Source organism: Phragmites australis, chromosome 4 (genome assembly GCF_958298935.1).
Source record: "Phragmites australis chromosome 4, lpPhrAust1.1, whole genome shotgun sequence".
NCBI classification, from domain to species: domain Eukaryota; kingdom Viridiplantae; phylum Streptophyta; class Magnoliopsida; order Poales; family Poaceae; genus Phragmites; species Phragmites australis.
Genome location: NC_084924.1, coordinates 28,351,887 through 28,369,641, shown reverse-complemented (window position 1 = coordinate 28,369,641; position 17,755 = coordinate 28,351,887). Strand labels below are relative to the sequence as shown.

Sequence of the window (17,755 nt, the reverse complement as noted above, 5' to 3'; positions counted from 1 at the left end):
TAAAGCATTGGTTCTAAACCTAATTTACTCTTTCTACAAACTCTAATCGTTAGCTCAACTCCATCTAAACTCCTCATACTAGCTCTTGCTAAACAAAATCTCTCACATTGGCTCCATTTTCACATAAACACTAAATTGCTTCACCAATCCTAGATTGCAGCCCACAAAACCCATCCAAATCCAAGCTAAAAGCGTGTATCCTCACATGAAAAACTTGGAAGGCTTACCTAAGGTGTTTAGCCAAGGTTTGTGGCCATCAATTGAGGGAAGAAATGGAGGGATTTGCTTGAGAAGATGAAAAATGCATGCTGAAATTTCAGAAAATCAGGGTGTGACGGAATTGCTTTTCAAATCCTTTAAATCTTCGTGCATGTGAGTGATTCTTGGATGGTTTGGAAGCTAGGGAGGAGGGGATTGCAATGATATAACATGCACACCTTGGTTTAGCTTTCTTAGGGCAAATTCTTGAGGAGAAGATAGAGAGTTGGAGAGGGGAAAGAGGGGAGAGCACCTAGAAGCTGATCGGATCTCCAGTTAGCGGGAAGGACGTCATTGCCGTCAATGTCCTTGGATCCCGATGCTTCCTCTTTCACTGTCACGTTGATATTGTCGGCTAAACCAACTGGGTTCTGCACGACACCACCGCTTAGAGCATCCACAACTTGGAACACGAGTTGCTCCAAGTCTGCCACAATGGTCTCAACCTCTAGAAGTGCTCTGTTGAGATCCACGATAGTAGGGGTGATGTCCGGACTCAAGTTGTCATTGACCACCTTCTTCAACGCAGCAACCGTCTCCTGTACATGGTCCTGCATCTTCGACAGGACACAAGTAAGCGATGCGGCGTCCATCTACAAGCACGGAGCAAGCGCATCGGCAACATCACAATGTGCCAATGAACTTACAAACTCAATCAAGAACCTTATAAGTATATCAATGAGGCTACGAGATGCTATGATAAAATGGTTGCAACAAACATAATCCAAAGTAGCAGAACTTAGAGTGCTCAATATGTTGACTTAGAGTGATCATTCGATCTGGATCTATTAATGCTTTTTTTCCCTACATATAGGTTGCAACATGAATGAAGGGAAATAACACCTATGTATAGATCTAACAGATGCAGATAATGATTCAAGAGATCCAAGCACCAAAAAACAAGGCACGCTAAAAACTCTTACATACTTAACTCTATAAGCACCCAATGCAACATTTCCAACTTACTAAAAGTATCTTTGTATATGCAGGAAGGCATGTTGAAACCTGTTGTAATATCCTGAGTTTAAGCATGCTAATTAATTACAAATTTTACTCTACATTAATTTTTTTGGATTAATTAAGCTAACTAAGATTAAGAAAATAGGTATGTGGATGTATATATACCATTATATATACATTCATATATATTAGATGTGCTAAGTTGAATAAGTATTCCAAAGTGCATTAGAATCAATTTCAAAATAATCTCTGCACTAAGTTGGTTCATCTACATTTGGATTATGATTTTATGGTTCTTTGTATGGAGTTTTGAAATTGAATGTCTCTCAATTTCAAAACTATTCTTAGTTTCTATTCAGCTCAAATCCAAATCGGATTCAAAACCCTTAAATTCAAATACTCTCCTGAAGATCTATATCCAAGTCTAAATCAAGGTTCAAATATTCCAAATAGAGTTGATCTTAATCCAAAGTAAAAAATAAAATTCAAAATATTCTATTTTGAATTATTCCAAAATCTCCTTTGTCAACTCAAGATACATTCCCCTTTTTCAACACTGTACTCAAGATAGTCCTTATCTTTCTTCTCTTGCATCTTGCTTTGGTCTAAATTTTTTCCCCTTCATCAACAATCTCAAAAAGGCTACAAACTCATATTAATCTCAAGGGAAAAAATATTAGAGAATTTTAGGAGAGAGCTTCATAAGCTATGATCCATGAGGTATTGATACCAATTGAAAAGATATACCAATTGAAAGAATAAGAGGCATCGATACCAATTATAAAAGACAAATAAGGATCATAAATCATAAAACTCAAATGATATAATCTAAACTCCCCTATATGTGTGCATTCATATGATGAGAGTAAAATATATGCACAACTTAGACAATATAATAAGATAAGAAGTTTAAGACATATCATGCATGGATATAGCTTAAATGTAGAAAATATATTGACAATGATATCAATTAAATCTTTTAAGCATTTCATACCTCCGGGGACTTGTTGATCACTTCATGAGACTATAAAAGATATAACTTGAAATACATGTTAGTCTCAAAATCACAACCCATAAGATATACTCTACCTAAAAATGTGCATACAAGTGTTGAATACTTGTAAGAGATATACACTTGTTATTGATAACAATGGTGAGTTTATCATATGGATTGGTTTATGGTATATAAGGAATACTAATTGAAGAGCTAGTGATTACCAATTAAAGTACTAGTGCCATAAAAGAAACCTACAACTAATAAAACATATAGGTTGCTCATAGGAGAGAGAGAAATACAAGCAACCTACCATATGAAAACCTACACTAGTCATTTCAATAAATTGAAATAAGCATATGTAATCCTAGACAAGACAAAGATACCAATTGAAAACATTTTATATCTAGTATGTTTCACCTTTGGATGAGAATTTGGGTATATAATGATCATGATCTTCATCAATGCGCCCAATCTTGTACACTTAGCTTTTTGCTTGAATTTTCACTTAGTTTTGTGTGCCAAGTCTCCAAATCCCCGAAGACCTGTGGACTGTAAGTTTTTTTGGAATCCAAACCGATTGAGGCCCTTTCATGCTGGTGATGATTTTCTTGAACATCCAAATAGATTGGTTTCACCCCCGATCCTTTCTCCCAACCATGTGTGCAACCACTTTTTTATTGTTCTTTTTCTTGAGCTTTTAGTGGTTGCTCTTGATTTTGTTCTTGTAGTTGGACTTGGTGTAGATGTTGGAGGTCTTTTTGAGAGGTTTATCATCTTTTTATTCTCCTTAGTCTCCTTCTTGACTTGTTTGCATTGAAAGGACTTGTGGTCTTTTTGATGGCACTTGAAGCATGTCACGGTGGACTACTCCGTAAGCTTCTTCACCATGGTGGTATGGTTTTCTTGAGGAGGTTGGACATGGTTCTTGCCCTTCAATCTCGCCAAGTCTTCCTTGAGCTTCTCCACTTTTTTACTTGAGCTCATTATTTTCTTATGTAATGAGGTTGTTAGATGATTTTACAACAACATTCTCAACACAAATCTCATTGTAAAAGGATGAGCTAGATAAAACAATTAAATCATCACAAGAAGTGGAAACATCTACCTTAGGATTGTAATTAAAAAGTGAGGTAGATTACTTCAAAGGGACCTCAGGTTGAGATTCAATGCACTCAAATTTAACCTTAAGCTCTTCATGCTCTTTGTTTAGCAAATTAAATTTGCATAATAATTGTTTATAATTAAAAACAAAGGTAGCATGAATGTCATTAAGTGCATTGAATTTTTTAAGCTCTTTAGATTGTTTCTTAAGGGCCCTTTGTTACTTATTGATCAATCAAGAATTTTTTTTTTGAGAGGGTGAATCCTCATCGGATTCATCATCCCTTGCATCACTTTTCATACCTTTGGCCATAAGACACTTGTGAGAAGACTTGCGCGATGACGACTTGTGGAACTTGAGGAAGAGCTTCTCTTGGAGGAGTGGATGGTGAAACTTTCGTCACTTGAGTTTGACTCTTCATCTTTACTCACCCATCTTCCTATGCTTGCAAATGCTTTGCTTCTTCCTCTTGTCTTCTTCTTGTACTTAATCTTTTTCTCTTTCTTGATATGATCAATTATTTTAACTAAGTCTTTCAAGAAGATTGGATGATCAATCTTTGCATTGATCCTTTTGATATTTTTTTTTCACTTGTAGCATGAGCTTTACCATCTTAGGATCAATCTCTTCACCACTTGAGATGCTTTGATCATCTTTTTCTCTACTCTCTTCATATTGATCTTTATCATCTTCACTTGAGCTTGACTTTTACTCTTGTCTCCTTATCTTCGCATTCATGTGTGAACATGATGTTTGCTTGCTTGCTTGCGAGGGCAAATTTCTTGGCGTCGGATGAGGTAGAAGCTTCAACCCCCATATTCATAGTCATCTTATGTGCGGTGATCTTGCATAAAACTTGTTTTGGAGTCATCTTGCTCATGTTGTGGTTGTCGTAGATGATGGAGACAATTAGCTTGTATTTTGGAAGAAGAGCTTGAGTATTCTTCTCACCACTTAAGCATCTTCAATCTTTGTCAAACCTAGCTTATTGATCTCATTGACAAGAATATTCATACGTGAGTACATGCCATTAGTATTTTTATGGGCAAGCTGTTTGATGCTATTAAGTTTAGTCACGCGAACATGATATTTCTCATTGCGCACATCCTTTGTGTCTTCATATATTTCAATGAGACTAGTCCAAATATTATATACATTGGTGAGAGAATATACTCTATTGAATGCATCAACATATTAAGATGATAAAATGATATTCTTTGCTAAAGCATCAAATTGTTTCTTCGCTTTGATGATGCTTTCTTTCATCCCCTCTTCGGTGATCCTCTAAACATCTGGACCTTTTACTTGCAAATAACATGTTATTAGAATTTTCTATCGAGAAAAATTAGTACCGTCAAAGTGTAGAACACTATCAATATCCATCCCTAATCTCGGACGTCACAACTTGAGGTGGTTAAGTCTAATTGAAGAGCATGAGACTTTGATACCAATTGAAGAGAATCGAGGACGTCCTAGGAAGAGGTGAATTAGGACATTTAAAACTATTGACTCTAAAATTTTCACAAGATAAGCCTATCTCAATTTCTATCTAAATATGCTCTAAACTTATCTAGTGTGTTTACTCTACTGTTTAAGAGAATTGTAATGTAAATTATAAGTAAGTAAATACGAAAATATAAATAAGGTAGAGACAAACACGTGCGCCTGATACTAGCCCTGGATTCCTTACCGTCGCCACCAACTTTCCTCTGTCCTCACACGTATCTCCATCACCACCCCTCGCTTCCGCCTCTTCCATCCAAGCACACGTCTGCAACCACCGCTTCTTCTTGCTCCGTAACGCGTATCCTCAAAAGAATAGGAGAGAGGTTCCAACAGATGTCTGGCACCGGCCCATGAGGAAAAACGTTTGGAGCTGACGACTCATTTCCGTCGCGGTACTTTTCTCATGGAAGACCATGCAAACAACCCATCACACTCTAATGATCTCGCTGGGGCAAGGGCATGGGCTTAGATTAGCTAAACGAAGCGGGACTGTGGAGGCTGCCCAGCTCGCTCGAGCCAAAGAATGGCGGCGTCCGGCTAAACACTCCCCTTTCAAATCCCTCTCCTCTCCGCTCCCGTCTCCCCCTTCGCCGCCGCCGCCCCTCCCCCACACCCGCTCCCACTCTCCTACCACCTCCCGCCCAAACCCTATACCCCTCAAACCCCGTCAGAACCCTCCAAACCCTAAACCCGCTGTCCACAGCCATGCCGAAGGTCTACGGCACCGGCGTCTTCGAGTTCCGGCACCCCCGCGCCGCGGAGTACCCGCTCCCGGCGGACGTTCCCGCCGCGGCGGCGCCCGACAAGGTGCCCGTCTCCACCGGCGGCGCCTCCATCACGCTCCTCGACATCCAGCGGGACCGCCTCACCCGCGTCGCCGCTGAGCACTGGGGCACGCCCGCGGCGGCGGCAGCCTTCGACGCGGACCTTGTCCGGGAGATCTACTCAACCGAGCTCCGCGTCGAGGGGCGCGGGCGGAAGACCGTGCCGCTGCACCGCGTTATGATCCTCGAGGTCAGCCAGTACCTCGAGAACTACCTCTGGCCTCACTTCGACCCGGCCGACGCCTCCTTCGAGCACGTCATGTCCATCATCCTCATGGTTAACGAGAAGGTGATGCGCTTTGAAAACCTCTTCTCCGAATTGGATTGGAGCGCTTACTGCTAGTTTGGGCGATTTCTAGGGTTTCTGACACGGTTGGGTCTTGTGTGCAGTTTCGGGAGAATGTGGCGGCGTGGACATGTTTCCATGACCGTAAGGATGCGTTCAAGGGGTTCCTGTGTCGGGTTCTCAAGCTCAAGGAAGAGGTTCGTGTTGATTTTGCCGTACTTATCTATGCATTTTTGTTTCATAAAGCGAGTCATTATGTAAAGTCTAATTGATGGTACCATTGAATTTGGAGTTGGTTGTTTATGCATCTACGTTGAAGTAATTTTTTTGATGGAGCTTGGTTAATTTGGATGTTGTCGTTTTCACGTTCCCAGCTCAACTTGGGTTGAGCATGATTAGTTTAGTAGTCCAACTGTTGCTAGCAAAAGCGTTAAGAGTTACATGGAGGTACTGAGGCGACTCAACTTGCAATTGGTGCACTGCAGCGACTAGAATTGTATGCATCTCACTTTAGGCAAAATGTAAGAGGTAGTGAGATGTAGTCAATAGCAACTATAGTTGGTGGTGTAATTGAGAATATGTGATTGAATTACAAAAGCATGAGAACTTTGGTGGTTGAGATTGATTCTGTTGTATCAATGATGATTCCTCAATTTGTTGTTTAATTGTTTGAGCTCCAGTTGAAGAGTTTGTGCGGAAGTTCTTTCTCAGATGCTCTGGTGCTGGTTCTTTTAAATGTGAAGTACTCTAGGTGACTAGGATGTTATTTCGTGCAGGGTTATAGAGTTGAGGGGATCAGGGGATAATGAGTTTTGCTGGTTGTATTTTGTCTACGTTTTTGTTATTTGTTACACGTGGGAGCTGTTTGTGAGACAAATAGTTCGGTTGTATTTCCAGTTCCAATCTGAAACTTATATGCTCACGTCGGTATGGTATATTTGTCTTCTGGACAATTTCTTTATGAAAATATTATGACATTACAATGTTTATTCTGAATTTGTCTTCTTATGTTATCTTGCAGGAAAGGGCCCTTAATATGGCTGAGAAAACAAATTACCTCTTGTTCATGATAAATGCATTTCAGGTACTTATTACATTTAACTAGAGTATTTGCATCACATGCTGATGCTCCTTTTTCGGGATATATTTTGCTAGTAATTTCTGTCAACCAGACAACCACCAGATAATACTTAATTATGTTGGGCCTGAACTTCGATACGTATTGAATTGATCTATGTGCTGCACATATTCCTTTTACGAATTTTTAAGTTTATAAACACTTGCCCTTGTAACTTTTAAAACTAGTTATCCAAGGCTTGCTTTTGTATATACTGTTTATTGGGGTTGTCACCCTGTGTGGACTGTGTCAGAACTTAATTCTTACAGTGGCCATGTATTTCATGCTTTCCTGCAGAGTTTGGAGGATGAACTTGTTCGGGAAACTATACTTCAGTTAGTAAGCCTAAAGCTGTGGCATACTCTTTCTTTTGGACGACTTCAGGTAATTTTAGGTTTTCTTCCCTAAAAATATTTTTTTTTTCTGTGCTTACTTTTGGGTTCTTATATCCGTTTCAAACATGTACAGATGGAACTCTGCCTTAACCCTGAATTGATTAAGAAGTGGACCAAAATCAAAAGAAAAGAAGCAAAGGAAGCAAAAAAGGCTGACCAACCTATCAATCCTTCGGAAATGCTTGAGAATAAATTTCTTAGGAACCTAATTGAAGAATTTCTGGAGGTGTACCTTTGAAACTATTCTCATTGCTTTGTTGTTGCCAGGTGTTAATTTTGCTTAACTCCTGTGAAACTTATGTGTAGATTCTCGATTCGAAGGTTATACTATCCAGTCAAGATGGTGATGAAGAATCTGTGTTGAATGAGTCATCCGGTGGGTGGATTGATGATTCTTGTGTTCTATACTGCGAGAGATTTATGGAATTTTTGATTGACATGTTGAGCCAGCTTCCTACTAGACGGTATGTTGTTACTTCTGGTATTAACAACACCTTTATAACAGTAGATTGTACAAGGGTCATTCTAATTTATGTGTGTTCTCCACTTAGATCTAAGAACCTGAGAACTTAACATCCAGTTCTGTATTTTTTTGAAAATTGCTTCACTTGTTTGGTCAGTGCAAGTAGAACTCTCTGCAACATAGCGCCGATCCACCTATAGAGGTTTTAGGGACGTGAATGTTCATGGATCCAAATCACCTATTGAAGTTTAAGGCATGGGGTGCAATTTACATTCAGAGTAACTGCCATTTGTGACCATGTAATTTTTGAAGTCCTTGTGCATCAAAGAGTTATGTTGTGAGTGCCTGGTTCTTTCCCCCCTATGCACTTTGTAAACGAGTGTATTTCCCTCCATTGTAGGGGTTTAATCTTTCTGCTGTACGAATATTCCTATCTGCATATTGTTATATCTGAACATCAATTCCTTGATCTGGTTGTCTCTTTATGCTCCTATCATGTCCATATAACATTTTTCCATTGCATTTTTACCTATATTTCTTTACTATTTAAGAAAACACAAATATCTTCGTTCAGTTAAATATTGCTGGTAAGTGGCAATATTAACAAAGCTTACCATGTATTTGTTTATATGTTATATTTGTTCCACTTATGTTAGTTATAATCTGCAGGTTTTTGAGGCCCCTAGTTGCTGATGTTGCTGTTGTTGCCAAGTGCCACTTAAGTGCACTCTATACCCATGAAAAGGGACGCCTTTTTGCACAGTTGGTTGACTTGCTGCAGTTTTATGAAGGCTTTGAGATTAATGATCATTCTGGAACACAACTCAGTGATGATGATGTCCTGCAAGCTCATTATTCCCGTTTCCAAGCTTTTCAGCTGCTAGCATTTAAACAAGTGCCTAAGGTGCGCACCTTGTTATCTAATTTAACTTACATTTTTTACTTTGGTTTCTTGCAAAATAGTAGTCATGCATAAGGCAAATAGTAATTGTTCATTTTAATTGTTCCAGCTGCGAGATTTTGCCTTGTCTAGTATTGGTTCCCTCCATAAGCGAGCTGACTTAACAAAAAAGCTGCTTGTCTTGTCAGATGTGGAACTGCAAGATCTGGTTTGTAACAAGGTGAGAATTTCGTTGTTTGTGCTTATTGTCTATAAATTTATTAAGGTTCTTTTGTGGTTTGTGAATAGTATTTCCTTGACATTTGTCAGGCTGGGTATGCTTTTTGCCTGTCATTGGTGATCTATTTTTCAATGTTTGATCTACTTCAGTCTCCAGACCTAAGCTAAGATAGCAGCTTACAAAATATATGCACAGCGGCAAAGCTACTGTTTGAATGAAGAAAAAATAATTGTACATGTGTTCTTTGAAACTTCCATATAGAGTATTTAGTCACCGAAAAATTGAAGTTTTCTGCACAGCACACATTTGAACAGTGTCATGTCTGTAGAAATTATTTACAGCATACAAATGGCAAGTGGCATGTTATTATCTCAATTCTCAAGCATCTCCAATTGCCTGTGTGTACTTGGCAAAATGTCATCTCTTTCGTTGTGGCTTCCAAAAACTCAAGCCAGTGTTTCACAGTTGTTCTTGACATGCTGACTTAAGTTGTCTTGGCTGCCTTGTCCCACGTCTTGTGATATTTTCTCACGAGGCACTAAATTCTGAAACGTTTTGCGAGAGGTGCTACTAACTCAGACAATGCATTTATTGAGGGCTTGAGGTTATCATCAACACTAGTCCACCGCTGTTCATTACCTTACCTGCTTTCATATTACTTAATGAGCACAGCATCGGACTGTTATGCAGAAAGCAGAATTGCAACTGTACAGTGCACCCCTACCTGTTCAAATGAGACCTCTGTAGCAAAGTCTAATTGATGTGGGATTTCCGGCAGGGTTCGAAAATTTGTCGAAAACCGCTTGATATTCACGAAAACTGGTCAATTTGGTCCACACCGAATTCTGAATTCAACCGGTTTTTGAATTTGAATTTGAATTAAAAATTCAAAATAAGTAATAAAAAATAAAAAATCACAAAAAATTCTAAAATACTAGAGACAATTCTAAGACCTTATGTGAAAAAAATTTCAAAAATAATGTTTCTTGCGTCATATTTTATATGGAGTAAGTTTGAAAAAAAAGAAAAATACTGAAATGGGTTGTATGCACATGATGATTTGGCCCATCACGTTAAGGAAAAGCTTAACATGCAAACACATATTTTTCTTTTGTAGGGCGTATCTTAGAGGATCTTTAAAATTTGTTTCACTTCATTTAGAGTTTTATTAATTTCTCCATGATTTTTACAAAGTTCACAAGCATAAAGTGAACATGTCAAGAACAGCACTATAACCAACTTATTCATGTCTACCATTATTCTTCCTACATAAAGCATAGTATAAGTAAACTAATAAAAGTGGTTTCACTAATTTTGGAGGTGTGATGGGTTTGTTATGAATTAATCTAGTTGCAACACATTTACACAATCCTGCATGTTACAATAACTATTTCATGAGTTCATGTATTTTTAAAAGACATAGGATCATGTAAGAAGACTAACAAAATTGGTTTCATGATTTTTGGATTAGCAAAGAATTGACTATGCATTTAACTAGGTTTAGAAAATATTCAACTTTTTTATGATTATAAATAATTTTATCATGTAGATTGTGTTACAAGGAAACCAACAAAATTTGTTTCACTTGATTTGAAGCTCAGATGAATTAGTTGTTGATTTTACAAGGTTGAGCTATTTGTTGGTTTTTTTGTTGAACTTCATTGAAATTTGAGAAATGTGCTCAGTAAATCAGGAAATTCGACCGGTTTTCGACTAATTTGTTCAAAATGCATTCAATGCGGAAAATCCGATCGGTAAATCAGAGAATTCGCTCGGTTTCGGTGGAATTTGATTGGTTTTCGCTGACTCAATTCGGTTGGTTTTTGTCTCCAATTTATAAATTTGACCAGGTGAATTTGTCCGAATTCTCGCTGACTTTCGACCGAATTTTCCGGTTTACACGAATTTCGGACAATCGGTGGGTAGCGGTTTTCGTTGCCCAAACGAATTTGCTAACCCTGATTTCAGTTGGAAAAGGTGCACAGCTTAAATAGAATATGCAGAAACCCCCTTAGTGCAGCCCACCCCATAGGTGATCCTATGCAACCTCCTCAGAACAATTTTCATATAGTCATGAAAAGTTTGAAAAAATGGTGATAATATTGGCATAGAGTAAAGCTATCATACCACAAAATATCAAATCGAAACTTGATCTACACATGGAGAAAGAAAAAGATAAAATCTAATGAAAAGGAAATCCAAGAATATAGGGAGAAAAATTACTGATAACTGATTTTTTTGTCTCCTAATATTCATCGAATTCGGAGTTGAAGTTTTGCATGATGATTGATCATTTCATGACTGCTCTGACACAAGTTTGTTAAAATTCCACAAATAAATTGATGTTTTTGGAGGTGGGATGCACAAGGAGCAGTCAAGAAGTAGGATACACCGTACATAACAGCGAGCTGCTTAGCTCCTACTTCTTCCACCCCAAGTTCCTCATCTGTCCAACTTGTGCTGTTCAATTTCCTTGTTGCCTTCCCTTTAGATATCCCCATACCAGAAGCTTAGGGCATCCTCCATTTGGATATCGTTCACCATGGTGAGTGGAGCAATGACTCATTGGTTGTTTTTGTCCCTGACAGCGTTGGGGAGGTTTGTTAAGCTGATCTTCGGGAATAAGCTAGTGTAGTTGGTCTCTTGAGTCTGGAGTTGAAATTTGATCAAATGGTAGTCCTCAAATTCTGACCTGATAAGGTGGACCTTTGAGGCCCTTTCCCCTCGTTGATATAGGCAGCAGTATTCAAATTGAATTGCCTCCCATGGGGTTGCATTTGGGAATGATTGAATATAGGGATGCACCTGCTATGCCCCTCACAGACAGTACAAACAGCACTGACTTCTTTAGGTCTATAAATATGTGAGATGCGTATGGGATATTTGTCAGCAAATTATGTTTGCAAAAACAGTGAAACACACTTGGTCAGCCATCAGTCTCAGCCCACATGTTGATTTACCAAAGAAATACGTCACGTTTTTCTTATGGATATGTTTAATTCTCGCTAACATATGCTGTGCTATTGTGCCATGAGTGATTAAATGACATCAATAGTCAAGTGACCAAATATTGCACCGACAACCATCAGTCAGAGAGATCAGAGAAGTTATCTTGATGGCAGCAAAGATCCCCCGTTTTATTTGCTCCCTCAAATAACAAATTAGTTCCATACTGGAGTTAGCTTAAAAGTTGTCCTCATGGTTTGTAGTTTAATATTTCCTTATTTCTTATTGGTGCTCCACATGAAATTTTTTATTTTACGTGTGTAACTGAATGCCTTTTTTGAGGTACTAATATGTCCTTTTTATAATCAGCTTAAATTAATCTCAGTGAAAGACCCATGCAGTGGAAGTCGTGATTTTCTTATTGAAGTCCTAGTTGCTTTTTTTGAGAAACGGCAATCCCAAAAAGATGCAGTAAATGCACTGCCTCTTTATCCAAATGAGCAGATCATGTGGGATGAGAGCCTTGTTCCTAGCATTAATTACTCTGGAGAAGGCTGTCTTGCCCTCCCAAAACTCAATCTCCAATTCCTGACACTTCATGATTATTTGTTAAGGAATTTTAATCTGTTTCGTCTTGAATCAACATATGAAATTCGTGAAGACATTCAGGAAGCTGTTCCTCATCTACATGCTTATATCAACAATGAGGGAGAGACTGCCTTCCGTGGATGGTCTAGAATGGCTGTTCCTATCAAGGAATTTAAGATTGCAGAAGTGAAGCAGCCAAACATTGGAGAAGTTAAGCCTTCTGCTGTAACTGCTGAGGTTACTTTCAGCATATCAAGTTACAGGCCACAGATAAAATCTGAATGGGATGCTCTAAAGGAACATGATGTTCTATTTTTGCTGTCAATCCGCCCTTCTTTTGAACCTCTTAGCCCTGATGAGGCTGCAAAATCAACTGTGCCAGAAAGGCTAGGATTGCAATATGTACGTGGATGTGAGGTTATTGAAATTCGTGATGAGGAAGGAACACTCATGAATGACTTCACAGGAAGGATAAAGAGAGAAGAGCGGAAACCGCCCAAGGGTGAGATTCGTACTGTTAGAATTGCATTAGATACTGCACAGTACCAAATTGATGTTACTGAGACAGCAGAGAAGGGTGCAGACAATGTGTATGGAGCATTTAATATTCTAATGAGAAGGAAACCCAAAGAGAATAATTTCAAAGCAATCTTGGAATCCATACGTGATCTAATGAATGAAACATGTGTAGTTCCTGAATGGTTGCATAACATATTCTTGGGTTATGGAAATCCTTCTGCAGCGCAGTGGATAAATATGCCTGATCTTCTGGAAGTTATAGATTTTAAGGACACTTTTCTTGATGCTAGCCATGTACAGCAAAGCTTTCCAGATTACCAGGTAAATATTTTGACTCAAAATCTTGCTTCTCAAAGTGGATCACTTTTCTTTTTCATCTTTGATCCTGAAGATTCTAATGCTCCAAATTATTTTTAGGTTACATTTATCAATCCTGATGGTACAGAAAACCTGCACCCAAACCCTCCTTTTAAGATTAGGTTGTCCAAGAAAATGAGGGAAAACAGTCATGCTCTACCCGGCAATGTGAACTCCAATTTGACAGCAAAGAACAGTGATAATATGGCCGATGGGCGATCTCAGAAAGAGAAACTAACTGTTGAGACTTATATTCCTGTTGATCCTGGGCCGTATCCTCAAGATAAACCCAAACAGAACTCAGTGAGGTTCACACCCACTCAGGTACTCTTCAGATTCTGGGAGAAATCAATAATTTCGATCGGTGTATCATGTATGTATGTGTGGTAACGAATGTATAACTACTAAGGCATTTTTAAAGCATTTCTTGTCCGCATTAGAGTGTCTTTAGCCTTTTATCTTATGCTAAGCAGCACTTCAGAAAAATGTTGCTTCCAACTTTGAAGTTCTAAAATTACCATGATACTGTTTCTGGTCCAAATTAATATTTTATCTAAGAGTACATAAATCAAGGCAATGGTTGTCCGACTGGAATATGAGTATATGACATATTTGCTCTATAAATGGTATAAGTTATGGATTATATGTTACATTTGTTTAGGCTCATCATGTGTGCTACATTAGTGTCCTTGCTTTCAAGGTGAATGAGGATCTTATTCAACTTTAAAATTGTGACCCTGACACTATTATTTATTTGTAGATCGGTGCTATAATATCTGGTATACAACCTGGATTGACAATGGTTGTTGGTCCTCCTGGTACGGGAAAAACAGATACAGCTGTGCAGATATTAAATGTTTTATATCACAACTGTCCTTCACAAAGAACGCTGATTATAACCCATTCGAACCAAGCTTTGAATGACTTGTTTGAGAAGATAATGCAGGTACTGCACCATATATTATCTGAACTCTTACTGCTTACCTTGCATTAATACTTCTTCAAGAGGCAGTGTATCAGTGCTATGCTGTGCTTTAATGTCAATGACTTGTTATTGCTGTTGTGCCTGACTGGAAATTATTTGGATATTTTTTCCCTGCTGTTCCATGTAATGGCAAAATGCTTGCTATACTCCTTGTTATTTCCGATTTGTTCTGACAATGGAATCCAAACATAAAAAAGTACCTTCTGGTCCTGATGGATTCCATATAAAATGATCCTTATCTCACATTTCCATGCATTGCTGTTTTACATGTCTAAATGCTACAATTAATCTGTTTGTTTTTCCTTGTGTTTTGATTGGAGTCCTGAATTACTTGGTTCACATCATGATGGACAGTATATGTTTGATATGATTTCTGGTATGTTATGTATACGACTGTCTGTTACATGTTATTTTGCTACTGGATATCTGATGTAATGTTTTTCTGCCAGAGGGATGTGCCTGCTAGGTACCTTCTTCGGCTTGGTCAGGGTGAGCAAGAGCTGGCAACTGATCTTGATTTTAGCCGTCAAGGGCGTGTCAATGCTATGCTGGTCCGACGGCTAGAGCTGCTAGGTGAAGTTTCTAAATTGGCGAGATCTCTTCGTCTTCCAGAAGATGTGGGCTACACATGTGAAACTGCCGCATATTTTTGGTTATTACACGTTTATGCCCGTTGGGAACAATTCTTAGCTGCCTGTGAGCAAAATCAAGAGAAACCCTCTTTCGTCAAAGACCGCTTCCCATTTTCAGATTTTTTCTCGAATACTCCGCAGCCTATCTTTAATGGTGAGTCTTTTGAGAAAGATATGCATGCGGCCAAAGGTTGTTTCAAACATCTTTCTACGATATTCCAAGAGCTGGAAGAGTGTAGGGCTTTTGAGCTACTTAAGTCAACAGTGGAGCGAGCAAATTATCTAATGACTAAACAGGCCAAGATAGTTGCCATGACTTGTACTCATGCAGCTTTAAAGAGGAGAGACTTTCTTCAATTAAGTTTCAAATTTGACAATTTGCTGATGGAAGAAAGTGCACAGATATTAGAGATAGAGACTTTTATACCGATGCTGCTGCAACGACAGGAAGATGGTTATGCTCGTCTTAAACGTTGCATTTTAATTGGTGACCACCATCAGTTACCCCCTGTTGTGAAGAACATGGCTTTTCAGAAGTACAGCCACATGGACCAGAGTCTCTTTACTAGGTTTGTTCGTCTTGGTGTCCCTTACATCGAGCTCAATGCTCAGGGTCGTGCAAGACCTAGTATCGCTAAACTCTATAACTGGAGATACAGAGAGCTGGGAGATCTGCCTTATGTGCGCGAGCAAGTGATCTTCCATAAAGCTAATGCTGGGTTCTCTTTTGAGTATCAGCTGGTTGATGTTCCCGATTATCGTGGCAGAGGTGAGTCTGCCCCCTCGCCTTGGTTCTACCAGAATGAAGGGGAGGCTGAGTATATTGTTAGTGTGTATATCTACATGCGCCTGATTGGCTACCCTGCCAATAAGATTTCGATATTAACCACTTACAATGGTCAGAAGCTTCTTATTCGTGATGTTATCAATAGAAGATGCAAGCCGTGGAATATTGAGCCACCTAACAAGGTAATTTGTAATAAATATGGTGGTTGAGCTATGCTCATAACCTAGCAGTTTATTAGCTTTGAGAGTCCTGTACTGACACGCATTGATTTGTCATATCTAGGTTACCACTGTGGACAAGTTCCAGGGTCAGCAAAATGATTTCATTTTACTTTCTCTTGTCCGGACCCGTTTTGTGGGCCATCTCCGTGATGTCAGAAGACTTATTGTGGCTATGTCCCGTGCTCGTCTGGGCTTGTATGTGTTTTGCCGTCGTTCACTGTTTGAACAGTGTTACGAATTGCAGCCAACATTCCAGCTTCTCCTCCAAAGGCCCGATAAACTTGCCTTGAATCTTGAGGAGTGCACTCCATTTACAGAGCGACCTTTGGGGGAAACTGGAAACATCCATTATGTTACTGGTATTGAAGACATTGATCATCTAGTGAATTTCAGACTGGAACATCTACGTCAGGTGTGTTGTCCAGTACTACATCTCTGCGAAGTAAAGTTTAAATCTATTTCTTATTTTTCATATCTGAAAAACTGAGCCATAACTACCATTTCTCTGTGCAACAGATGCAATACATGCAGTATTATGCACCTCAGGCAAATGAACCACCTTCAGCAGTGTCAGAAAATAATGCGGGTGCAATCCCTCCTGACAGTGGCCGTGCTGGTAGTGTTCTGAACAAGGCAAACAAGCACATGACGGCGGAAGAAAATGGTGATGCAAGTGAGACATCGATCAGTAATAAGATGGAGGAAGACACCGTTGAGGCAAAGGATGACGCCATGCAGGAAGGAAACAAGATGGGTGAAGGGAATGGCGAGGGTGATGTGGCTACAGAGGATAACAAAGGGGAAGAGCATGCTGATGCAAATGACAAGATGGAGGAAGGAAATGCCATGCCGATGGACAAGATGGAGGAAGAAAATTCTGAGCCGAAGGACAAGATGGAAGAAGAGTGAGCTTGGTTGTGGTCAGTTTGGAAATAGAGGCGGACTTTTGCCGACTTGTTCATAAATCTTGATTTGGAGCTTCAATATTCAACCGGGTTTACGCATGATGAAGGCTGGTAATATGGTCCCTCGACATGTGTGCAGAACTAAAATTGACAGATGACGACCAATGTTCCTGTGGTGAATGAAAGCGAAGGTTCTGTTCGACCATCTTAGTCTAGCTATGCAGGGCACATGTTCCTTTTCTTCCAGCCAACTGTGTGTGTATTCGTGTGTTCCACATGCGTTAATGGTTTTGTATACTGGATTCCAGCCAACACTTCGGCAGTTTGGCTGAATCGCACGGTCACAATGGAGTGGGCTATTAATGGCTTCAGCGTACACAAAAGGTTTTATCTAGGATAGCACTCTGTTTAACATGACTGCGAGCACACATACTGGATTGTTGTAATTTTGGCACGATTGGCACTTTTGTTTTTTGCAGATTTGAGGATAGCCCCTACTTGTTATTTTCCGGAGAAAAAGGGATAGCCTCTACTGGTCTACTGTTACTGTTGTCTTGTGAATCAGGCCAACTGTGACCGAGAGAAAGGATGTTCAAAGTTTGATCTTCCACACCGACAATATTTTCAGTGTCTGTCGGGAGCTTCAAATGTAGCGAGCATTTTCGATTGAATCTGTGGGCGACAATCATCACGATATGTAGAAATTTTCCTTACAGGGAACTCACCCAAACAAACTGGCTGCATGGCTGTTTGCCATAGTTTTCTTAGCCATGATTCGGTAAGTGC

General features: G+C 39.3%; 1 protein-coding gene across 1 annotated transcript; it reads left to right on the top strand.

Moving 5' to 3' along the window:
- The first annotated feature begins 5,090 nt into the window (after window positions 1-5,090).
- Window positions 5,091-17,509, top strand: LOC133916006 (uncharacterized). Its single transcript, XM_062359467.1, has 14 exons — window positions 5,091-5,936; window positions 6,038-6,130; window positions 6,955-7,017; window positions 7,348-7,434; window positions 7,519-7,671; window positions 7,752-7,909; window positions 8,578-8,812; window positions 8,919-9,029; window positions 12,345-13,403; window positions 13,500-13,763; window positions 14,200-14,385; window positions 14,874-16,025; window positions 16,126-16,476; window positions 16,581-17,509. The coding sequence occupies exons 1-14, from the start codon at window positions 5,529-5,531 to the stop codon at window positions 16,971-16,973; spliced, it is 4,713 nt and encodes a 1,570-aa protein (XP_062215451.1). The 5' UTR covers window positions 5,091-5,528; the 3' UTR covers window positions 16,974-17,509.
- The last annotated feature ends 246 nt before the right edge of the window (window positions 17,510-17,755 follow it).